Genomic DNA, 26,429 nt, shown 5'->3' with positions numbered 1-26,429 from the left:
AGTACTTTCGGAAAAAAAATAATAAATAAAGGCAATAATAGCTAAATATATAATTCTCTGTTTGGATGGCAAGAACCAAAGTGAAAGTAAACACATACACACACATTTTCTTCACATAGAATGACGGCTTTGATCATCAGAATACTTGGGTTAAATCACCTTCTTCCTTCCCGCTCAAGAAAAATGCAAAACAAAGATGGACTAAGCAAGCCTGAGAAAGTCTACGAATCAACACAAACACTGACCTTTCTGTAGTGTCGTCAGTCTAACCAATCAACACAAGGCCGATTTCTGGAGTATGACAAATGCATTCTGGGAAAGACTGGTATTCTGGCGTCAGGCTTTAAACTCAGGGAAGATTTTGCAAGAAGTATCTTTTTTTCATGGAAAAAGTACAAGGAAACAGAAGTAAAGGCAGTAGTACGGAAGCCATGTTCCCAGCATGCACCTTTGGAAGACATTCGTCCCCAAGGTCCACACAATGTGTCTTAAGCCTTGCCTGACAATACAGTTTTTAAAACTGTTGGAGGAAACACGAAAGACAAAAATAAAGCAGCGTCTGAAATCTTAAAACGCAGGAAGTGTTTTCAAACATGATATTGTCAAAGAGTGAAATACTCCTTCGTAACAGATGACCGCACACCCGAATGAAATCGTGTCCTTTCTGATGGCCTGGGAAAAGGACATGTTAGCAACTTAGAAATCAGACCCTACGCAGGCACTGACATTAGAAAAGAACACAGCACAACAAACCGAGCTGCCTACAGACTTAAAAGCAGTTCTCGCTCCTTCAGCCAAGCGGGTGACACATCAAGGCCACCCCAGCAGTCATTTCTCTGCGGAGAAAGATCCCCACGCACACTGCGAGTTCAGAAAAGGTGCTCCACTCCACTTACAACTTTTCCTGAAACCTTTCGATGTCTAGCCATGCTTAAAATGCAGAAGGAAAGAAGATATCTTGGGAGTGAAAACTAAATTTTATTTTCCTTTTCTAAAGATAAAAGAGAGAGAAGAAGACACGGAAACCCTGAATAACAGTCGTAACGAACAGAGCGGCAGAGGAGCATGCCAGGAACTCATCTATCAGTAGACGTGACGCGGGGTGGAATGAAGATGGCTTTGGAAACACGGGTGTTTGATGAAGCACGCCTTTAATCAAGTTTTCCGTTCTGAAGGCTACTCTTGGCTTTCTCTTGTCTGATGAGAGAGATGACTTTGATGCATCCTTTTGTAATTTTGATCATCCACAAGACATTCAACACATCCAAAATAAGACAGGTAGTGATCCAGGTACACTGGACCACAAGTCCGAGCCTCACGTAGGCTTCTGTTCCGTACACGGAGTACATGAAGAAATACAAAGGAGGTATCGCGAGGATCCGCACTACGAAAAAGACCACTGTCATGAGAACTCCATTGATGACATTGGCTTTGGAAAACTTGGGGTACTTTAGGGCTTCAAAGAACCACCTGGAAAGAAAAAAAAAAGAGTAAAAATAACATCACACTCATTCTGTGGCTTGGGAATCTACCACCTTACTCTCACATTTCAGGCTATACAAGAATTCAAGGAGCATCTTAACAGTTGCAGAGAGGGGCTGGGGAAATGGCTCTGTGGATAAAGCGTTTTTGGTGCAATCGTGGGGACTTGAGTTCTGCATCTTGGAAAAAAGGTTTCCACAGATTAAAATGAAACCGCGCAGCTTCAAAGTGATAACATTGGTAACCTACCTCTGGTTCACGAAGGGGCTGGAAAGCTCGGCAAGCAGGCGGAAGTTGGCAATGTATGCTAGCATTCCATCTTTCTGGATAAGAGACAGTAACGGCGTCAGGGACTCATCAAAATATACAAGTGTTCTAGAAAGAGCTAGTCACTCTGGTGTACAATCCATCGCTATGGAAACAGACCAGGTGTCCACCTTTTATCATTAAATTTTCTTCTTTTTTTAAAAACTAGTTTTTAGGATTTTTAGGTGTGTGAATGTGGGCCTAGCTATTTGTGTGGGCACCGTATGCATGCCGGGAAGTCTGAGAGACCAGAAGAAGGTGCCCTAGACCACAGTGACAGACAGTTGTGAGCCATGGTATGGGTGCTGGGAACCAAACCCAGGTCCTCGGGAAGTGCAGCAAGTGCTCGTAACTGCTAAACCATCTCTCCAGCCTCCTGATTTTCTTCTTCAGACTTTAGAAACGTGCTTAGAACTCTACAGGTGATAAAAGATGGCCCATCACACACTTATGCCCACTTAGCACTCTCTGTTCACCCAGGAAAGCAGAAACCAAGCGACTGACTCACAGTGGACTGCCACTCTACCACCTGCCGTGACAGCATCCTCAGCCCACTTCAGGAAAAACCATCACACGGAAGGGTGAATTTTGAAAGTTAAAGAGTTTTATAGTAAACACTATGGGCATTCCTTTAATATCCATTATGGAGAAGAAGTGCTTAAACATCTCCAAAGTGTAATTATCCCATACTGTGATAATTCATCTGTAAGCAAGTATATGTTTGCTAAACACAACAACGGTAGATCTAGAAATATATACCTGTCAACAAGAAGATCCTATAGCTAAAACACGCACACACACATACACACAAGCCTGGGATCTTTCAAAATTGAAACATAATACTTAGCACATTCCACCAATTTAATAAAATGAAAAACACAGCAGAGTACAACAAACATTAGAAATAAAATTCTTGGAATTGTATTTAATATACTTTTAATATTGCTATGAGGTGGACTGGTGAGATGGCTCAGTTTGATGCCTGGATCACACATGGTGGAAGGAAAATTGTCCTGTGACTTCCACGCATGAGTCCCCCCCAACACACACATACACACACACACACACACACACACACACACACACACACACACACGAGATTTTACGATTGCCATAAGGCAGATGGGATCACCCCAGCATGTCTAATCCTATCAGAGCTGTGATAAATCGGAGAAACATCTGCCCATTCCCAACCCAAGACGCACACAAAACTTGGTAAACTATTTTCTGGTCAGGTATTCCATGATCAATTAAAATAACATGAAGCATTATTTTGGGGATTTGGCCATAGAATTAGCTTTCCTGGAGCTATTTTCAAATTCATCATCTTTCGTGACACTGGAATGTGTGAGTAAGAAGGGAGGAGGGATGGCTAAAGATCAGACCAGCAGGCAAGAGGGGCCAACTTGTCACAGTGACCCAGAACATTGCCACCTAAACAGTAGAGCGTCAGATGTCAGGACGTGTGTGGGTTCACTGATTTCACACAGACATGGTGACGTTAACAGTGCCCGTTAGTACTAGCAACACTAACTCAACCAAGATTTTTTATGACAGTACCTCTACAATCATTCTTACTGTCCCTTTACCTCTGCTGAACAGTTAAATGGGCTCTTCTGTATGTTTCTAGAATACATAACAAATTTTAATAATGATATAAATAAAATAAAACAAATTAGAATGAGATTGAGTTTAAAAATAACATTTTTTCCCTGTCCATGAACAGGATATTTCTTTTGTGTTTCCTTTTTCAGTAACACTTCTTACTTTCCAGTGACCACCTGCAGCCCAAGGGGAAGTTTTTTTAATGCATTGTGAAAAATTACTACAATGGGAGGTTCGCTTTGACTTGCATTTTAGCTCCTTGGCCAACCATGTGTTGGTTTCAATTGTCAATCCATTCTGATAATAAGCACAAGTTACATGATCTCCCAGCAAAGATGCTAGGATCTAGAGTGTGTGCTGGTTGTTTTTTATTTTTATCTATTTATATATTTTGGTTTTTGGAGTCAGGGTGTCTCTGTGTAACAGCCCTAGCTGGGCTGGAACTAGCTAGCTCTGTAGACCAAGCTGGCCTAGAACTCATTGGGATCCATCTGCCTCTGCCTCCTAAGTGCTGGGATTAAAGGTGTGTGCCACCACCGCCCGACTTAGAATGTGTCTTTATTGCAATGGCAGGCTTTTAGAACATCTAATCACTCTTTTAGAACATCTAGTCACTCTGTTTCTAAGATCTTGCTTGAGTGGAGCAGCTCTGTCAATCCAGTTCCTTGGTAGGTACGAGGCCATCGGCTACACTCCTTATCTCTGAATAGCCATGTGTTTTCATACTTAAAGTACCCTGGACTCCCTGATAAGCTATGACAGAATCCTGTTTGTTATGGCACCATTATCTGGTAAATTTTGTTGTTGTTTCAAAACAACATGTACAGCTCATGTACAGCTCATGCTGACTTTGAACTCACTGGGTAACCAAAGAGGACTCTGCACTCCAAATCTCCCTGCCTCCACCATGCCTGACACTAAGTGCTGCTATGAGCAAAACCCAGAGCTCTCTGCACGCCAGGCAAGCACTTAACTACTGAGCTATAAGTTCATGCCCTAATTTATATTTAAGTTTTGAAGTTTCCTTGCTTCCAAAAGCTGAGTAACTATGATTTCTTTTTTCCCCAACCAACACTCAAAACAACTCAAATAAAGACGGTTTCCTCCTGTGACCTCCTCAAAAATCAAAGCGCTCTGAGAGACTGACTGTCCATAAACATTTGCTTTACTCTACTTACTTTTCTACATTTTCATCCTCAACTTATTTAAAAATCAAAGCAAGCCATTTTTTTTTGTCCAAACTCAGAAATTATGAGTTTTGTAGCAGCTGACTTTTCAGCATCTGATTTTGTGGCCAGCAAAATCATGGCTCCCTTGTAGGTATGCGTCATCTTGAGAGGTTCCTATTCTCACACAGTTATTTTTTTAATTGAGTTGTTCTGGAGGTTTTGGTGATATTTATAAGTGATTGAACATAAAATCCTCAATGTCAGAAGTTGTACACGTGCAAGGAATTTAGCAGATAATATCTTTCCCTGTTGTAAGACATTCATATGTTAAAATTAGCCAAGGTGTGTGCATGTCTTTCCTCTTCAGGAGGGAAATTAGGTTAGGTTAGGTTAGGTTAGGTTAGGTTAGGATAGGTTAGGTTATAAAAACTATGCCCACATTTCCAAGAGATGGGTAGGTAGATTTTGGTCATTCAATGGATTATGAATATTTGTCATTGTTTAGGGAGGTTGGTTCAAGTTATTGTTGGTAATGATCAGGAAAAAAAAATGAAGCAAAGGAAATTAGATTCAAGGTTCTTGTGAAAAGAGAAAGGCCAGGCAGTGGTGGTACACACCTTTAATCCCAGCACGCAGAAAGCAGAGGAAGGCAGATCTCTGTGAATTCAAGAGCAGCCTGGTCTACAGAGTGAGATCCAGGTCACAGAGAAACTCTGTCTCAAAAAATCAAAAATTAAAAATAAAAGTAAGAGTGTTTTTAAAAAGCCACGTAAAGATGGAAAATATGCCTTTAATCCCAGCACTCGGGAGGCAGAGGCAGGCAGTTCACTGTGAGTTCAAGGCCAGCCTGGTCTACAAAAGTTAGTTCTAAGTCAGGCGCCAAAGCTACAGAGAAACTCTGTCTCGAAAAACAAAACAAAAAAAGTATCCAAAAGCAGGGGTTGGAGGTTGGGCACTTCTTGTTGTTGTTGCCTTGACTCAATTCCTCATGTGACTATCGAAGGGCCTGAACACTGTTCCCATCTGACAGAATCAGCTCTATGTTGCAAGAGGTCAAAACATCTTTCCAGCCTCACAATCCTTCTCTCTGTACCCATTTTGTCAAGAGGAAATCTGAGTTACAGTCTTGGAATTAGAAGTGCAAGTTTACTCAATCTCATGTAGCAAGAGGAAAATAGGACGTATATGTTCAGATGGTGTTGTCCATCTAACTCAAGGCCTGCCACTTTCGACTGAGCATCAACACCTTCCTGGAAGATGAAGAAGATACAGCCTGATTTAGATGGAGCTGCCCACTGCATTCCAGACTTGTCCTTCTGTGCCTTTATGGTATAGGAGGTTCTTCTGTCTATGTGTTGCTTTCATTGGTTGAATAAAGAAACTGCCTTGGCCTTTTGATAGGGCAGCACTTAGGTAGGTGGAGTAGACAGAACTGAATGCTGGAAAAAAGGAAAGACAGGCAGATGCCATGAATCTCCTGCCTGAGATGCATGTAGATTAGAATCTTGCCAGTAAGTCACAGTCACATGGTGATACACAGATTTAATAGAAATGGGTTAATCAAGATGTGAGAGTTAGCTAATAAGAGGCTAATGGGCCAGGCAGTGATTTAATTAATACAATTTCTGTGTGATTATTTTGGGGGTTAAGCTAGCTGGGCGGCCGGGACAAAAAGCAGGCCCACTCTTCCTGTAACACTTTTATATCTCTTCAACTAAAGTGTATTAATTTGGGAGGGTTATAACAAAGAAACAGGTGGTAGGTGGAGGGTACAGTGTTTCAGCAAGAGAATGTGTCACAATTTTAGAAGCCAGAAGTCTGAGGTGAAGGTGCCAACAGGTGCATGCCTCCGAAGGTCAAGGGAATTCTCTGCTCCACCCTTGTTGCTGGCTTTTGAAGGTCCCTCAAGTTTGGTGGCCTAACTCCTATCTTCACACAGAAATCCTGGGCCCAAACCGCCCTTTTAATATGGACATCAGTAACGGTTTATTGAAGGTCCACCCTACAGAAATAGGAACTCCTCTTAGCTAATTACGTATGCAAATGGACCTATTTTCAAATGCACAATCAGAGGTACGGGAAGCTAGAGACTCAACATAGGAAGCTTAGTGCAAACTTAATTCAACTCATACCAACGTGGAATCCCTAATTCTTTTCTGCATATTACACAGTCTATTTTGTTTTGACTATATTTCTCTTTAATTCAATGTTATGGGTCTTTCCATCTGCCTATTAATAGTATATATATTTCCATATACAAGAATGATGACCTTCTCCTATCAGTGTTGTCTGGGCATTCTGGTAGTATCATACATAAGTCATCTCATTTTCATTACCTAAACTCTTATACAATAGAGTCGCTCTAGAAAATTCAATCTCAGAGATTAAACCATGCAAAACACAGCTGTCAATCCAACACCCAAAGTCTGAGGGACTATGGCTGCTCACAATTACAACATACTTCAGTCTCACCAGAATATCCCATTCTCAGAAACTGTAAATCAGAGTTGCCATGGATAGTCTCCCATCATGGGTAGGGTTTCCTGGGATGTAGGATCTCAGGTGTGTCTTCCTTGGGTAGGTCACACTCATTTTTGTTTTATTGCACAAATTCATTTTAATACATAATAGAAGTCACATTTGCAGCTAGGAAATAAAGGGATGGAAAAAGCGGGACAGCTGACCTCTCGAATTTGCTCGACGTGAAGAAGCACTTTAAAAATATCAGGAAGCAAATTGCTGCTCACACTGCAAGTTCATGCATACTTTATGTGCATTCTTAATAAAAAATCGTGGCAGCTTCTTAAAGCACAGCTGAATTTGTCCAGGAGAATTGCTGAGAGGGGTTGGAGAGATGGCTCAGCAGTTAAGAGCATTCACTACTCACGCAGATGTGGCTTTGCCTCCCAGCACCCACGTGGCAGCTCATAACCACCTGCAACACTAGTTCCAGGGAACCTGGCATCCTCTCTGCTCTCTGCAAGCACCAGGCACTTACAAGATGCGCCATGCATATACTAAGGCATACATGCGCATACATATAAAATGATAAATAATTTTTTAAAAAATGAATAGCTGGAGTATTTGACTTAAATCTCAGCATGCTGGCACAGTACTCTTATCCCAGCATCAAGGAAGATCCTAAGTTATAGCCAACCTCAGCTACATTACAAGTCCTCATCTCAAAAGAAAATAGTATGCTTTTAAAGAAAAGAAGAGATTAGAAGAACATTTAAGTGTACATAATCCAAATAAAATACGAAACTGGATTTCTCCTAGTTCTGTACTGAATTAAAGCAAGAGAGATGAACTTTGAAAATATATCCGTAAGTGTTGGGGTAAATTATGCAAAGGAAAAAGTTATTTTTAGTGGGATTCTTACTTGAAGCAGGTACAAAAGTGTTAAAAATATGTTTGTTACCATAATCCCTCTATTTTGCTTTTTTTTTTCTTTCTCTGACTTTCCTTACCTCGCTTCTTGTTTCGTTTTGAGACAAGAGTCTCACTATATACCCGAGGCTAGCCTTCACCACGTGATCCTCGTGGCTCCCCCTGCCAGTGCTGGGGCTGCAGGTGTTGGGCACCACATCTGGCTGAGTCACTCCTCACTACCACGGATTCATGTGTAAGCGTGAGTTCTTGGTTTTTAAAGTAAATGTTCTTACTCCCTTGGCTAAAGAAGGTCTTCTTCCAGCCTGTGTTCCCTTACAGCTTTCTTCTTCCTTGGGTCAGGTATTTTAAGGCTGTGGCATGTATCATAATGTTGCCCAGTATTTAGAGAACATGACTAACCAGACAACTACAAAATAATATGAGCTAATATGTCCCTAAAGATACCAACTTCCTTGACAAATGACTAAACTTGGCTAAAGTTCCACTGCCAAAATTTGTGGGTTTTTAAAAGTTTGTATTTATTGACCGATTTATGTATTTTATGTATATGAATGTTTTGCCTACATGCATATATGTGCATCGCATGTGTGCCTGGTGCCAACTAGGGTAAAAGAGGGCGTCAGATCTCCTGGGACAGGAGTTGCAATTATGAGCTGCTGTGTGGGTGCTGGGAACTGAACCAGGTCCTAGATCAGCCAGTGCTCTTAACCACCGAGCCATTACTCCAGCTGCCGCCAATTCTTTTTCTTAATAATGAAACTTAATTATTCTTACTTTTTAAATTTTTAATTTTAATTTACTGGCTAATGGTAAGCTTAAAAGTACAGTCAGGAAACACACTGCATTGAAAGCAGTTGCTGATCACTTCTAACTCCCTTCATAGCGCCATACGATAAAGTGTGGCATCAACTTAGTGCCAGAGGCAATATAACTTTATGATAGCCTTTAAATTTAAGTTACTGGTAAAAAAAAAACAAAAAAAAAAAAACAAAAAAAAAACAAAAAAAAAACCAAAAAAAAACAGTACCTTGGAAAATGTCTTTCTCTAACCATAATCTCCCAAAGTGCAAATTCTCTACATAAAAAAGCTGAGGCCTTCTAAACCCTGTCTTCACTTTCTTATTTGGAGCCCAGCAGTTTCTAAGTATGGTGCCTAGAACAAAGGCCTGGGAACTTGTTAGATAAGCATGGGGTTTTTAAAATTGGTTTATTTTTTTATTTTTATTTTTTAATTATTTTTTTCTTTTTTGGGGGGTTTGTTTTGTTTTGTTTTGTTTTTGTTTTGAGACAGGGTTTCTCTGTTTAACAATCCTAGCTGTCCTTGAATTAGCTCTGTATGCCAGGCTGGCCTCAAACTCACAGAGATCCACCTGCCTCTGTTTCCCAAGTACTGGGATTAAAAGCATGTACCACCATCTCCCACCTCGAATTATTTATTTTATTGTATGCACATTGGCGTTTTGTCTGCAGTTATGTCTGTCTGAGCAGCCATCTCTCATCTTCCTCCATGTGTATGTGTTCTATGGATGTGTCTCAAGTGTGTGAAGATGCACTCACTCACCTTTGCGTGTACTCGTGGAGGTCAGAGGGCTATCACCTGTCTTCCATCGTCGCTCTCCACCTTATTTTTTGAGACAGGTTCTCTCACTGAGCCTAGAGTTTCCTTTCTAGGATCTGATTATCTCCCTCCCTCCAACACTGGCGTAGAACAGATTCACATTGCCAAGTCAGGCTTTTCCATGGGCGCTCGGGGTCCAAACTTAGGTCTTCATGCTAGCGCGAGGGCTCTGCCCGCTGAGCCATCGCCCCGGGCCTAGACATGCATAGTCTTAGCCGGATCCCACACAGACTCACTCTGCAGCCCTGGAACTAGAAGCTGTACCTTTCCTGGTGATGCCTAAGTTTGAAAACTGCTTTCATTTTCAGCTGTGGTATATGCTATTGAAAGAAGTAAAATGTGGTCAGTGCCGACCTCCGGGGCATTTCTCTTTTTCTCAAGTTATTAAACCGAAATGCAAATGTAAGCTCTATTTCCTTAGGCTTATTGTTTTAGTGTGTAGTTTGATTTAAAAACTACAATACATTATCCAACACAAAAGTCTTTCTAACTTTTCATAATTAAGCTTTCTTAACTTATTGCAATAAAATACACACAACATGATGGTTTTAGAAGTGCAGAGTCAGGGACAATAAGGACATTCAAACTGTCACAAAACTGTCACTACCACTCCCAGAACTTTTTCAAATTCTCTAGCTAAAATTCTGGTCCCATGAAACAATAAGCCCCCATTATCCCTTCTGCCCAGTTCTTTGGCAACTTGGAATCTATTTCCTCTCTAAGGACTTAGTTATTCTAAGCATCCCGTATAAGTAGAATCATATGATAAGCTTGCTTTTAGAAAAATCTACTCAACGATTAAATACTAACCAGGATAGGCATTTTTATCTTCTTGGTAAACAGCTTTTTAAAATAAAATCATCGTATACCAAGCTCTGAGACACCTCAGGGTAAGGTTATGTAGTGGCTAAAAGTTAAACTTTTTTTTTCTTTTCTTTTGGTTTTTTGAGACAGGGTTCTCTGTAGCTTTGCAGCCTGTCCTGGAACTAGCTCTTGTAGACCAGGCTGGCCTCGGAACTCACAGAGTTTTGCTTGCCTCTCCCTCCCAAGTGCCGGGATTAAAAGCATGCGCCACCACCAACAACTACATTTTTTTTTTCAAGTTTGCTCATGTCCAGCCACAGCAACAACAGCCTAGAGTGGAAACCAAACTAATTCATCAGGACAGGAAGAGGGGAAGCCTGGGTTGGGAGACACTGCAGCTCCCTTCAGTTCCAGAGTCAGTCAAGACTGTGAAGGACATGGCTGAATATGAGAAGGTGACAAGGAAAGCTTTCACCTGTCATTTTTGAAGAGGCAATGGGAGCTGCCAATCAAGTGAGCACCTTTTCAGTGGTTATCAGGACAATCGATGGTTCAGCAGCTCTCATAGATGCCTGCAGGAGGCTCGCACCCAGCCACTAACGCCTGCATGAGACTCCAGACTAGTAGAAACTGTAGCTAGGCAGTCACCTGCCCTGCCCTGCCACTCCAAAGAAGTCTTTCTTTGCCAAAGTCAGCTTCGGATGATCCTTAAATGATCATGCCTGCAGCATGTTAGATGATCTTAAGCACAGATAGTCTAGTCTTACTGGATCAGATGTCAACCTGGTAGGGAGGGGTTCCTCCCACACCCATGGGACATACAGCACATCCACTCCAGCTACCCAGCTAGCATTCTCATCATTAGGTGGCAGTCCAGTTCTTCCCCTTGTTCACAGCCCCTACGAAGCAGCAGAGAGGCCGAGACAAATCTCCGAGTGTAAGACCAGCCTCGTATACATAGTGAGGTCTAGGAAAACCGGCCAGGGCTACATAGAGAACTAAAAACTTTAATAAAAAAAAAAAAGAAGAAGAAGAAGAAGAAGAAGAAGAGTAGGAAGGCAACAGCAAGCAGGCAGACAGGTGGGTCATCTGGCCTCCAAGGGCACCAAGACATATGTGACACAAAACACCCACACACATAAAATAAATATATACATATATTTTAAATGTATTAAAGCATAAAGCAGTCCACGTCCCATCAGAGATAATTTGTCACTTCTCCCTTACTGATCAGCATCCTTCATCATGGTGAAAGAAAGTTTTAAAAGCTGTCATGTACAGACAGAAGTGGTGTTCCCAAGATTTAGATTACTCTGGTAGAAAAAAAAAATTCAACCTAGTAAATGAGGTAAAGTGAAGTATAAAAAGAGTGCTCAAAATATTATACAACTCAAGACTGGGAAGATAGCTCTGTCAGTAAAGTGCTTATATTGCAAGCAGGAGGCACTAATCAATATCTAGCACCCATATATACAAAAGTCAGGCCTGATGGCACATAATTTATAATTCCAGCTCTCAGAGACAAAGAGACAGATGGATCCCAAAGGCTCAATGCCCAGCCAGCTTCACCTACTTGGTGAGTTCAAGACCAGTGAGAGACACTGTCTCAAAAACCAAGGGGGTTGGCACCTCTGGCCTCCACAGGCATATACACACACAAATGTACACACACACACACACACACACACACACACACAAACATACAACAGGCACAGACACGCACACAAGGGCATTTCAAAATCTAGGCACAGGGAGCTGGAGAGATGACTCAATGGTTAAGAACACTTGTTCTTGCAGAGGATTCGGGTTCAATTCCCAGCACCCACATGGTGGTTCACAACTGTAACTCCTGTTTCAGGGGATTTGACACCTCTTGACTTCCCTGAGCACCAGGCATGCATGTGATACACATATATACATGCAGGTAAGGTATTCACATGCAAAAATATATATGTGTATATATGTGTGTGTTTAAAATTCCTAAGTATAACCCATAATATCATAAATCCACATCTTGGTATTTAAACTATTTCTTCACTAGATGATATATTTAAAACCTGAAGGAAACCTGCTTCTACTCCTACGTTTTGATTTAGTTCCAATAAGACCATTTAAGAAAAAAGATCTTTAGACAGCTGCAGACATGTCAAATCAAAGTGTTTCTAAATAATGATTCTTATGAATAATAATAATTTTAAAACATTTTACTCAAGAAAAACAATTATTGTTTTGTTAGCCTTCTTAGAAGGTTGCAAAACGGGCTGCAAGTTTACTGCATGAGGGAAAAAACTTTCATATATTGAAAGGAGTATAAGATTATTAATAGCAGACACTTAGAAACTGCTTTTGCTAAAAAGCACTGACTCCTCCCTTGGGCCCACAAGATGACTAACAATGCAACAGAGACCTGGCACCTCTGCCTTTGCTTTTCTTCTGTCTCCTCAGGCATTTCAAAGCATCAGGGTCCCAAAGAAACCTACAGCTCTCCACCTAAGTCTAAGTCAGACCCCCACCCACCCACCCACCCACCCACCCACCGACTGAGGGCAGGTGTGATGGTGGTGACGCCACCCTAAGCAGGAGAAATCATATTCGAGGAACCAGATTAGTCCCCTCGGCAGTGACAGTGACAACGTCTCAGTGAGTCAAGTGGGATGTTTGTACACTATGAAGATGTATTGCTATGATTGGTATAATAAAAAGCTGAGTGGCCCATAGCTAGGCAGGAGGTACAGGCAGGACTTCCAAGGAAGGGAAGAGGAGATGAATTCAGGCACATGGGGGAAGCCATGGAGATGTGAGATGTCGAACATACAGAATAAAACACAGGGGGGAAGTCACACAGGGGTTAATTTAAGTTATAAGAGCTAGTGGGACAAGCCTAAACTAGGGCTGAGCTTTCAGAATTAGTAAGTCTCTGTGTCGTTATTTGTGAGCTGGTGGCCCAAAGAAAAATCCAACTGCAGGACCAGCTTGTAGAACCAGCTCTGAAACAGTGATCAAAGGGCCATACCGTGGCCAGGACTGCCTAGCCATACCCACTGTCCTGCGCTGTCTTCCATTATTAAAAAGTGATGCCCATGTTAGCAATTTGAAGACGAACTCAGGGCATCCATTCCTCTCTGGACTGACGGCATCTCCTTTCTGTCTCCCACCATCACTGATCTTCTGCACTGCTGTTATTAAGTGACCTGATGGGGCTGTGGGAGCTGATATTCCTGCCCTAAAACTCTGGTTGCAGATTGTTCAATAACAGGGTCTTTAACCCAAGTTTTGGGGAAGTAGAGGCAGGCAGATCTCCTTGAGTTCAAGACCAACCTACACTACATAGCAAGTTCCAGAGCAGCCAGGACTACATAGATATGCCAAAAACGCAAAATAGAGAAACAAAAAGAAACCAAAATCAAAACAAAATATTTTCATTTTTCTCTTATTTTGCTTTGCTATGAACAGACCCGCTTTAAATACATTCATTTCATATTAATCAACATAACAAAGGAAGATACTAAAACAAGACTGCAATGGGCCTGACTTATCAACTCACTAAATAAGACAACCATTCATTTCTCCTTTAAAAGAACAGCATGCAGTTGATTTTTTTAAAAGCAGGCATAAAAATCCAAAGGGAAACTAGTGTTCGTCTCATGTCATTAAGCATTCAGCTTGCCAATCTGTGCACAGCCCGTCATTTACCAAGCTGACGATCAGGCACAGGTCAAGACAGAGCAGCAGTTCATAAATCTATGCTGACGGATGCGTGGAAGGGGCCTGAGCTTCATCAGTTTCTATTCTTCCCACAGCGCACAGAAATCTATCCAGACCCAAGGCTGTTAAACCATAAATGCACCTAGAAAGGCAAGGAGCTCCATCCGCGAGGTCCTAAGGAAACTCAAGTAAGTAGTATCATTTGCCTGACGTGGTTTAGGACTGCAAACAGACACACTAAGTCAGGAGCCGTGGCCCATCCTGTCATGCCTCCACTTCAAAGGTGAAGGCAGGATGGTCGAGAGTTAAGGGGGCACGGGAGGAGTTGGATTGCGGGGGATAGAAATGATGCTAATACAGTATACTCACATATGAAATTCTCAAAAAAAAAAACAAAATATTTCTCATCATAACCAGCCTCATTGCTACCTACTATGAATTTATCATTACTGTTACAAAAAGACAAAGAACCTATAAGCATAGGAGGAAATGCATATGATCCCTACATCACCTTGACACTTTTTCCTTTTAATATATGCTTGGTGCAGTTGGTGCAAGAGGAAAGGGGGAGGAGTGTGTTAATCCAAGATTAGGTTCAGCGAGCCTATGCCGCATGAGGCCCCACCTCAGAAGAATAAAACCAAATTAAACAAACTAAAGCAAAGCAGTAGACAGTAGTAGAAAAAATAGATATAAACTTGCTATAAGGTTACTTATTCTATAAGTTACCCTGCATGCATTTGAATGTTGCCCCTGTGAATTGAGACTTAATAGAATGCTAGGTATGGTGGCACGCGCCTTTAACCCCAGCACTCATGCCAATCTCTGAGTCTAAGGTCTGCCTGGTCTACATAGAGAGTTCCAGGACACCCAGAATTACACAAAGAGAACCTGTCTCTAAAACAAATGAACAGAAAGACTTAAAGGCTTAGCATTCAGCCTTAAATGTCTCTCTCCAGCCTTGCCCATGGTGACTGCTGGTACTCACCAGTACAAAGTAGTATGCAGATAGGGCCGTACAATGGTGAATTACAAAAAACTTGTCGCCGATCACTTTCCAATTCAAAAGGATAATCAATAAATCTGCATGAGAGAAAAATGAGATACCACATTGGACAAAAGCTGCTTGGTTTATGAGCGTATTAACCTCATTGTCTGATAACTCTTAGTTGCCCATTCTGACAATACTAATATTTGTTTTTCTTTGTTCATTTTTGAGAGAGTTCATGTAGATAAACTAGCTTCCAAGGTGTTATGTAGCTGAGCTTCACCTGGAACTCCTGATCCTCCTATTTCAGTGCTGGGATTGTGGGCATACATTGCCTTACCATGCCCTTAACAGAAACAAAAAACAAAACAAAACAAAACAACAACAACAACAACAACAAAACCCTAGGAAAATCACCAAGAACTATGACTGTTCAAAAAGCCTACAAATAAAGAGAAGGCACCACTTTCTCACTAAGAGACTCCGTCTACATATTCTGACTCAGTTCAGTTTAACAAAATAGAAACTGCTCAAAATATTAACACAACTATTTTCTTTAGCAAATGATTGAACATCAAATGTAGCCTGGGAAGCTGACGGTCACCATGGGTTCACACTTGTGGCATCAGAGCTTCTAGAGCGTGGAGATTTCATTTTCAAAAACAAAAGTTACTAGCACAAAACTAGATATAACCATTTTGAAAGAGGGCTCAAGCTACAAATTTTAAAGAGAAACTAAATACTATAACTAAGAAAAATAATAATAATATCAGTAATTAATTTCTTTTAATATATCCATCTTCCCTGTATGTTTTGGCTGCTTGGTCACAAGCTATGACGATTGTGTAGCATATTCTAAAGAGACTGAGATGGCCTTACTTTGTGTGCTCAATGTTTTACAGATTGTTATCTTATTTAGAAGAGTCTTAATAATAATTTTATTCTGTACATGATCCAGAGCTGCTGAGGCGGTATCTCGGTACAGCGCCTGCCTGGCATGCATAAAGCCGCAGGCCTGGTCCCCAGCACCAGAGGAGCTGCACGGTGGTGCCTGCTTGTAATACCGCCAATTTTAAGTTGAGGAATCTAAAGTCAAGGTTACCCTTGGCTACATAGCAAGTTTGAGGCCAGCCTGGGCTACAGGACCCTATTTCAAAAACGAAAACAAGCTAACACAAAAAAGATTATTGTCTGAGAGTTACTATTCTGTAATGACAGCATCATCGACCCAGGATGTGACACCCTATGAATTGTGTGATCATGTCAAAGACATTTTCTGTCAAAGGAGAAAATCTTTTCTCAATTTGTTGACAAATTCCTTTTTTAAATTCAGTTACCAAATAATCCAACAGTCTATTATTACTCTAAAACTTACCCTTTCCTCTTAAAGAGTCACTTATTTCAATATAATTATTTTGTTACAATTCACATCTTCATGGCACACAAATTTTCTATGAAATTCTTCCCTTGTCTTTGTTACTGTTGCATCATATTCTATTTTGACTTTTATTTTCTTTCAGTTATTTACTAAGTTGTAGAATTATAAAATATGGTTCTTATATAAATGTCCAATTCATGGCTGACATCTTTGTTTGATTACCCACAAGACAACCCAAAATGTTTGTAACTGCAGTTAAGGTGGCATATTCTCTACTTCCCTTGTCCTCGCTGTAGAAAAGATCAATCTAAATCCCACCCAACATGAGAAAAAAATGGAGCAGAGGAGAATGTGGAGTCAGAATTCACACCTTAACTGATCATGTCTAGACAGCTTACATGTGCACACTCTGCCCAAACAAAAGATCATGTCTACTGGAACATTCTTCAAGAGACCTGGCACAGGTATCATTAACTTTATAGTAATTATACTAATAGCTCTTCAGGAAAGAGAAAAGCCATTGTTTTGCTTCTGATTTTTAAGTGTGAAGGCCTCTGTAACTCAGTCCTTTTCTTGATCTAGAAAGCCAAAGGGTAAGTTTCAGGCCTGCCACCACTGAAGGTTTTATTTTTTTCCCTGTACAGATCCTCAAAGCTAATTTTCAAATAAGCCAAAAGCATAAACAATAGATTTTTGCATTACTCCATGAGTAGTTTAAAAAGTAATGAGCAATGAAAAAATTCTATCACATACCAGAAATGAGGTAGCCTGAAGCAGTTGCAATATTCAATTTCACAAGCCTTGGATCACCCCTATATATATTCAAAACAAAACAAAACAAAAACCCACATTATCTTCTTAAACATAGGAACTGATTCATATGAACATATCTGATTTATTGAGACAAGGCTTCACGTGGTCCAGGCTGGCCTTGAACTTGCTAGGGCCAACCTTGAACTAGAATTCCTGTTTCCACTTCCCCTGCTAGGATCACAGGATACAGCAGCACACCCAACACAGTAACAACTGCTTTCATCAAAAAACCTGCTGTCCATACTTCCTATAGAGTTTACTCAAAGGCTAAACTGTCTCTAGAATCTTCCTGATGACCAATCATTGATTCTTGGCATTTAAATTGGGCTGAAATCTTTAAGAAGCCATCTAACATCAATCCACACTGAGGTTTGCAATGCCTAAAGCGCAGCTCCTAAGGATGGCCAAGGGCGGCCTATGTATTTTCTAGAGTGCTCAGAACTATTCCAGGAGCTCCAGATCCAGGGGCATAACAGTGTGCTTGTGTTTTAAATGCAGAGGCAGCACCCAGTTTCACTGCACTTCTGGAGGAAGCCTGAGGGCCCACTGGCCTATGGGGGTAGGTCACTAACAATTCTGGACTCTATTCTAAACCTATCTACAAACAGTCTTAGAAATGTGTCTTCATATGACTTGTTTAGATGCTGACTTTTTAAAATCCCTTACTTAGAATCAGTGACACAAATAAACAAAGAAATCATCTATCTATCCCACCTTTGATTTGTGAGGCAATGCAGTCCTATCAATATTACTCTACTGAGGATGGAGCAGATTTGCCTACTACCTGAAAACAGACAATTTGACCGTGGTATTGTGACCAGGTTCACAGATGCATATCAATATAATGAATTTATTTAAAATTGTTCTATTTAGTTTATTATTAGTAATATATGTGAGTATAATGTCTATGTGAGTATAGGTGTGCATACGCTACTGTGTGTGTGTGTGTGTGTGTGTGTGTGTGTGTGTGTGTATGTGTGTTATGCGTGTAGAGGACAACTTTCAGGAGGCTGCCCTTTCACCCCACCATCTATGTGGGTTCCAGGGGTTAACCTCAGGTCACTAGGCTGGGGCAGGGCAGGGTGTAATCTCCTGAGCAGCCCACTAGCCTAGGATGGGCACATATTTGCACCACTCCATCTTTCATGTGATTTGTAATACGTATTACTTTAAAATTAACACAAAACTGGAAAATGGAGCTAAAATGGAAATGCACGAGAAAAGTCACATTTTCGTCATACATTTTGATCTGTAAATGCAATCCAAGAAAACTAGACCTGGAATAAAGCATAGACCCAAAGGGGAGGAAAAAAAAATGGCAAAATTTATGTTAGGTTAAAGTTTACCAAGGCAAAGCCTGACCAAGAAACCACATTTATTTATTTTTTTTATACAATGTACTTCTCAAAGGACTTGTTCTGTTTATAATCATGTGAGAAAAATAAATATGGGAGAATTAAAGGTACAGTTTATTTAGACTGAGAATAAAAAATCTGGTCAAGGTATGGAATATGCTAAATTGAGTTACTTTGGGGGGAAAAAAATCTTCCTAATGGAAATGAAAATGAATCAGCTGGTATAATCCTAAAGGGATAATTTTACACTTATGGCGGGGGGGTCGTCTCATAGTGGGGGCCCAAACACCTGGTTAAATTGTCCTGTATGCACGGAGCACAGTCACCTCCCATCAGTACGTCCCACACACCTACTCCCTTACAGTAAGCTGACCTAACCCTTCCTAACGAGCTCCAGCAGTTTGCAGAACTTGCGCAATTGCAACCATACTTAATGTGTCCAGGAAGAGCCGCCTTCCTGGTTACCTTAGATTATGACATGTGCTAGATCCATCACATTAATAATAAGTGCTTCCTGTGTGATTTTAATCCCTCTCGCATGGCCATCTCTAAGTCTCATTTCAGTTCTTTGGTGACAAACAATGGGCCACACCCAAGTTTAAAGGCAAGCCTTTAGTGATTGCTCCAGCTGACTGCCCTAGCTCGATGATGACACTGTTTTGCTCACAACAGTGTTTGGAATAACGTGGTTTTGCTCGACTCATCATATTCTCTTTGTTTTTAGATAACAATTGCAATATGAAAGTAAAATGGTCCCCAATGTTTGCATTCACATCTAAAATCATTTTAATATAATTGGCTGAAGTAGGACTGACTATAAGCACTTTAATAAGGCAGACATCAAAAATAATCGATATGTTTTTAAGTAATGCAAATGAGGCTTCTATTAATAATTCATAGCAAAGCAAAAATTAAAATGAATAGCAACTGGGAAAGAAACAGCTTACCAGAGTGGATCAGCTATAGTAGGCTCATCAAATAAGAAGAGGTATAAGCCAAAAATCCCAACCAGCAAAGAGTGGCAGGTAGATACTACCCTGAAATGAAACAAGGCACACACACAGAGCTCTCAGATTCCTTGCAGCAAATGACTTGTTCCTCTAAGACATTTTTCATCCTGAAAAAATACACACCTCGGAGCATTAAAAGCTAAATGTGAAAGAGTGAAATCAAAGGAGGAGGAGAGTATCTGAGGATGGCTAAACACCGTCATTTAAAGGCAACGGGCATGGCTCAGCAGCAAAGCACTTGCCTACCACGTATAAGCCTCTAGGTTCATTAATCATTAATAATTAAGGGCCAGAGTGGTGACATATGCCTTTAATCCCAGCATTCAGAAGGCAGACGCAGATGGATCTCTGTGAGTTTGAGGCCAGCCTGGTCTACGTTATCTATAACAGCCAGATTATAGTAGTTATATTTTTACGGTAGGACCATGCTTCAAGAAACATAATAGTAATGACGATGATGATGATGATGTAGTCATTCAGAAATCACAGGGCCACAGCTTTATTTTCAAATGAACAAGTTCTACAATCTCCAGCGAATCGTTTCTCTGTGTTAAGCTTCTGAAGTGGAAACACACTTGAAGACACTGTTGACAGAGTCTTGCCTAAACTGGCACAGCTGACAAGGTCACGACCCTGTGCCCTCCACATTCTATCCACAGCAGTTGAGCTGCAGGAGAGTGCTCGCATCGCCACCACCCTGCATGCAAACACTGCATCTAAGCCACCACACAGAAGGTGGCTTCCTACAGCTATTCAAACTCCTATGAGAGGGAAGAATAACCTCTCCTGAACTCCTGCAGAGTGATTAGTGACCGTAAGTCAAAGATGTTTCCTTCTCAGCTCCCTTCCAGGACGGGTCAGCAGGTAAAAAGCACCTGCTTGCTGACTCTGAGCCCTGGAGGACCTGAACTCGGTCCCCATGGCCCCCGTGGTGGAGGGAGGGACTCTCCTGACATCCACACACATGCAGTGATGTCTGTGCCCACAAACATACAAAGATACAGAACACATAACAACTTTTAGGTTTCCTTTTGTAGAATAAAATCTAAGCTTTAACTTTTGTTTCTTACAGGCAGGCTTCAAGTGTTAGTCTTCAGGAGGCGTTAAACGGTAGGTGAAGTATGGGAAGTTCTCAGAGGACGGAAATGACATTTAGTCAAAAGTTCTCACTATGCCGAACAGACACGCAGAAGCAGACACTAGGAACGACCCGTCAGTCTGAATCAGAATCTTCATTTACACAGCTGAGTGCTGTGACGGCATTGGGAGGCGGAGGCAGGAAAATCAGGAGGGCTTTCCTGAGCTACATAGTGAGCTGCTTAGTGGCCAGCCTGGGGTACGTGACACTCCGTCTCAGAAAAGCAAAGAAACAAAAACCACCCCAAAAGTCTACACTTGCAGAAGCTGCTGTTGGTAAACACTTGAGATTTTTATCTTTTTAAGACCATGGTCCTGGAAAAGCAAAAATATAGATCCTCTAGTAGCTAAAAAGAGATGCCAAAGGGAAAGATTTCAAAGAAGAGTTGCCTGCTGTTTGGAGCATATGTCAAGGCTGGAGGCTGAGTTTTAAGACATAAATATGTAGTTCAAAACCAGCCCAACTTTCCTTTGTACTCTTCATCCCTAAGTTCCAAGTACACAAGCTGGAGCAGGAAGCAGGAAAGAGAGAGACGAGAAAAATGCTATTCGAACAGCTAAATGAATCTCATATGAGGCCAGATTCCTTCCTCGAAGCAGATCTTGGTTTCACACGTTATAATTTCCTGCACCCCAGAACAGTGATGATACTGAATAACGCAAAATAGTTTCCAATTTCATTTTCATCTCTGCTTCCATCTCTCAGCACCCGCCCTGTTCTTTGGCTTGCAGCTACACAAGATTCAAAAGCTTCTGCATTTTCTAACCATATTGAAAGGGAAACAAGAAAAAGAGTTCAAAATTTACCCAGAAAATCTGTCTCTCCCACTTGTCTTTCCCACCAGTGTTTCTGTCTACAAATGTTAGAAAAGTTTCTTTGTTTGTTTTTAATAATGATATATAGGCTGAAGGGATGGCTCACTGGCTGCTCTCCCAGAGCATGGGAGTTTGATTCCCAGCACCCACATGGGGGCTCACAACCATCCAGTCCCAGGGGATTCAACACCCTTCCAACCTCCATGGGCTCCTGCGGTGCAGACAAAGATGCAAGCAAAACACCCATACTGTATAAAATAAAATAATACAAGTTTTTAGAAAGGATAAATCTAGAAAGATCTAAATTATAATTAGAAATTCATGATAAGATGCAGACTATACACTCTGCCCTCTGGTCTGTAGAATTCAATCATGCTGCAGGTGGCTAACTCGCACAGGCTAATATTCACAATCCCAGAAATGTTTTCTTTTGCTACCACCGCAAAAGGATACGTGTTTATTGTGAATTTTTCAGAGAGGGGTGCAAAACAGAACTTCCCACAGACAGTTGGAGTCTACTAAATTTTCCCAAACTTACACAGAAAGTGGGGAAAAAAAAACATCCCTAGCATTTTTCGTTTATGTGCATGGATGTTTTGCTTGCACGCCAGCCTAGAGCTGGTGAGGGCCAGAAGAAGGTATCAGATCTTGTGGAGCTAGAGTGGCAGAAGGTTGTGAACCGTGGTATGGGTGCCAGGAACTGAACCCACGTCCTCTGGAAGAGCCGCCAGTGCTCTTAACCGCTGAGCCACCCCCAGGCCCACCATCTTCTGATGTAAGAATTCTTAAACTGTTCTTGTGTGAGATCTTGTCTTTCCTTCTACTCCTAAGATCCAACAAAAAAAGACTTTATTATTTCATAAAACTATTTTTAAGTCAATTAATCATGTTTTCAGGGTCTTACCTTGAGTTCCATTCGATCTTCTTGTCGATGCTAAGACTATTATAACCTGTAGACACTTTTGCTGAAAACCAGTAACTTACAAAATGGAAAAGAACCTGGAAGAGGAGGAAGCTGCTACAAAGCGTGCCGATGACCACCTTGGTGTTGGCATCCATAGCTCTTCAGCCTGCTGAGAAAAAGGACAGCTCTAAGTGGTTACTGCACGATAAGCCTATAATATTTAAAAAACTTTAACAAGTATACATTTATTGTAGTATTTTAACAGAAATATAAGAATATAAGAAAATTTCAATCTAAGGAAAACAAACCAGAGGTTGTGAGCCTCCAGTTTCTTCGTACTATACTATGTGTCAAGTGTCATACATTTGTTGTTTAAAACAAAAAAAAATTTTTTTGAGACAGGGGTTCTCTGTGTAGCCCTGGCTGTCTTGTAGACCAGGCTGGCCTCAAACTCACAGAGATCCACCTGCCTCTGACTCCCCAGTGCTGAGATTAAAGGTGTGTGCCTCCATGCCCGGCACAAAAATACTTTAAGTACCTGAAAGGTACCCTATATCTTAAAGATCTCCATATCATAAAAAATCTAAACATTTTAACATCACAATTCAAACTTATCTAATCTTAAGAGTTTAATATTAGGAGAAAATTTTAATTACTACAGTTGAAATTATTCTTTCAACATCATTGTTTTAATTCTATTCAGACAAATAGACTGAATTCTCTTTGACTCAATTTTCTCATCTAAAAACTGGGAGTTGATAGGGTAATTGCTAAGACATATTTAAGTCCCAAATCCAGAACATTGCCCACAATAACAAACAAATAAATAATAAATTACAAAGTTAAAAACTGATTGGATTATGAAACACAATATTGAAGACAAAATTAAAATGTTACAAAGAAATAAAAAATTAAAAAAAGCCATAGAGACTGAGAGATGGTTCAGCAGTGATGAGCCCTCACTAGGTTTGCAGAGGATCTAGGTTTAACTCTCAGCAACCTCTTCTGGTGTCTTTTCAAGCATCTCCAATTTCAGGTCCACAGTGTCTGATGCCCTCTTTTGGCCTCCATTGGTACTGCACTACCTTACATAAACACACATGATATGCACAATTAAAAACCAGATTTTTTTTTTCCGTCTTTTCAAGACAGGGTTTCTCTATAGTATTGAACCATCCTAGAACTTGCTCTGTAGACCAGGCTGGCCTTGAACCCACAGAGATTCACCTGTCTCTGCCTCCAGAGTGCTGGGATTAAAGGTGTGTGTTACCACTGCTCAGCTAAAAATCAAATAAATAAAGGAAAAACAAAACAAAATCACATCACTGTGAATATTAAGTCACTGGTAATATTAACATTTTTCCATAGACCAAAAAGCTTCCATTTTTTTTTAAATCTCATTTACACAAAAACTGTTTTGTTTTACTTTAAAAAAAAAAGGAGCTTTGGGTTGTAAGGACAGTTAGTGAAAAGAATAGCAATTTGCATACACACACACACACACACACACACACACACACACTTCAAGTATGTTTTCTGTGCTGCTGGGCTCAACTTTTATTTTTGGTCCCTAAAAAAAAAAGTCTTAAGGCCAGGCATAGTGGCACTGGTATTCAATCCCAGCATTCAGGAGGCAGAAGCAGGTGGATATCAGTGATTCCCAGGTCAGTCTGGTCTATATAGTAAGCTTCAGGACAGCCAGGGACATATAGCCATGTATTTTCTTGAGACCCTGTCCTGGCAGGGGTGTGTGTGTGTGGGGGGGGTGTCTTAGGTACATCCAGGCCAAAAAGCGCTAGAGCATGTGTGAATATCCAGCAGTAGAGTGTTTCTGCCTTCGACGGGGCTGGTCCTCAGAGGGGAGGAAAATGAATCAATATATATTTTCAAGCTCCTAATTTGAAGAAATAAAGACACTTACTAAAGTCAATTCACCAGAGAAAAGCCAAGTCATTGCCTGAGCTAGCAATAGCCCCACTTCATCCTCTGCCAACCAGGACATCATAATTTGAATCCGACTCCCACGGGGCTCCTTCTGACAGAATTCGTATGTCTGGAATGAATTACGGCCCCCACCCTCTGTCACTGCCTCTCTCTATGGTATATGCTTGGTAAAATTATTGACATTGCAATTCTTCTCTGTAAGACTCCATTAACTTTACTGCTCATTTGCTTTTTATATCTCTTTTATTTCAATGTGTACTTGACATTAAAAAAATTAGTTTGTGGCCTTTTAGCTTAGGCTTACTAGTAACCAAATAATACATAAATGCAAACTTTATACGTCAACTGAATGTGTTAATAACTTAATTGTGTGGAACATAAGGAAAAGCGCTTCTCAAAGGGTAAAGCAAACACAGCGCTGGCAGCCAGGTAGATGGCTAATTAAAGAGAATGGAATCAATGAGCAGAAGGTACTGAGAGTCTAAGCCAGCGGTTCTCAGCTGCGGGTCAGGGACTGCACAGGCGAGATCCTCAATATCCGATGTTTACATTACAATTCATAACAGTAGAAAATCACAGTTAGGAAGCAGCAACAGAATAATTTTATGGTTGGGGTCACCACAACATGAGGGACTGTATTAAAGGGTCGCAGCATTAGGGAGGCTGAAGACCATTGCCCTCAGCTCAGTTGTGAGGGTGATTTGCCTGAAGGCTTGGGATGCGGGCCCTGGAGTATGGGCTGCTGGCAGACTTTTGTTAAAATACAATGTATACACGAGCACTTCTTAAATGTTTACTAAAAGGTATCATAAAACTTGCCATGCATTACCAGGCCTGTGAACTGTTCCTTAACTGATACACTAAATAAAGGTGACTCAGTAGGTAAAGGTACCTGCACAAAATCTGACAAGCAAGTTCCAAGCCTGGGATCCACAGGCTGTAAGGAGAGAACCGATTCCCAAGTTGTCCTATGACCTTTACAGGCATACCTTGATGCACACATGCATGCACGCACGCACGCACGCGCGCACACACACACACACACACACACAAAACAAATATAATCTTTAAAAATACACTATTTCCCCCAAGTCTTCGATTTTGTGGATCATTTGTTATATATTTGGATATATGTGGATGAATATGTTATATATTTTTAAAAGGCTTACTATTTTATGTGTATTGGTATTTTGCCTGCATGTATGCACATCCAGTGCATGCCTGGTGCAGAAGCCAGAAGAAGGCAGTGGATCTCCTGGAACTGGAGCTATGGATAGCTGTGAGTTGTCATGTGGGTGCTGAGATTAGAACCCAGGTCCTCTGCAAGGATAGTAAGGGTTTTAGCTGATGAGTTATCTCTCCAACCCCCAGTGGTTTATATTTTCAACAGACTTGTTTTCTGTTTCCTTGGGTTATATGATGAGAAGATTTCTTTGCCAAAAAAAGTTTCATTCGTCACTAAACAAAGAACACCATATATTCAAGCTGTGACTTCTATTAAAGGCTCAACAAACAGAAGCTAATTAAATTGTTCTACTCTCGGCTCTGCTTCTTAATAAGCAGCTGCTTGCTTGATCAGTCATGCCAAATCGAGGACTCACCTAGAGATGATTACAAATGCACCGTCCCCCTCCCCAGGAAAACTAAGACCTCTTGGTAGAATCAATTGCACCTGTTTGTTTGTTCACTTCGGGTGTCTAAATCAGACAGCAGAGAGGCAAAAACAGACAGAGCAAATGATGGCTAATATTAGCCTAGATAAAGGCCCTTCGAGGACTTGGCAATCACTAAGCACAGGCGAGCACAGAGCGCAGAAGCATCAAGCTTCATTCACGCACCTCTACATGTGGCCCGCAGCTGGTAGAAAGCTGGGAAGCCAGCCTAGTGGGAGCCGGCCTAGAAAAAGCAACTGAAAACAGATAGGAGAAATGAACAAGATTGTTAAGAAATGAATTCTACCATATAATTAGCTGTCTGGATTCACAGGAATTGTGGACACTTA

The 26,429-nt window shown here is 41.0% G+C and overlaps 1 protein-coding gene across 5 annotated transcripts in view; it reads right to left on the bottom strand.

Annotated features, from left to right (window-relative positions):
• Positions 1–1,134: 1,134 nt before the first annotated feature.
• Positions 1,135–26,429, bottom strand: part of Tlcd4 (TLC domain containing 4) — a 66,253-nt gene continuing 40,958 nt past the window's right edge. For 4 of the 5 annotated variants that reach the window (XM_048456658.3, XM_048456656.3, XM_048456657.3 and 1 more), the window contains exons 2-7: positions 22,484–22,649; positions 19,564–19,653; positions 17,202–17,260; positions 15,071–15,165; positions 1,732–1,805; positions 1,135–1,470 (exon numbers count right to left, since the gene is read on the bottom strand). In XM_048456658.3, coding sequence (XP_048312615.3) covers positions 1,152–1,470; positions 1,732–1,805; positions 15,071–15,165; positions 17,202–17,260; positions 19,564–19,653; positions 22,484–22,638 — 792 coding nt within the window. In that variant the 5' untranslated portion in view covers positions 22,639–22,649 and the 3' untranslated portion in view covers positions 1,135–1,151. Of the gene's footprint in view, positions 1,471–1,731; positions 1,806–15,070; positions 15,166–17,201; positions 17,261–19,563; positions 19,654–22,483; positions 22,653–26,429 lie in introns of all 5 variants that reach the window. The other variant, XM_085677776.2, reaches the window with a different exon arrangement.

Source organism: Myodes glareolus, chromosome 17 (assembly GCF_982192425.1).
Source record: "Myodes glareolus chromosome 17, mMyoGla1.1, whole genome shotgun sequence".
In the NCBI taxonomy this organism is placed as follows: domain Eukaryota; kingdom Metazoa; phylum Chordata; class Mammalia; order Rodentia; family Cricetidae; genus Myodes; species Myodes glareolus.
Note: the sequence above shows the minus strand (reverse complement) of the source record. Positions and strands in the feature narration are given on the sequence as shown.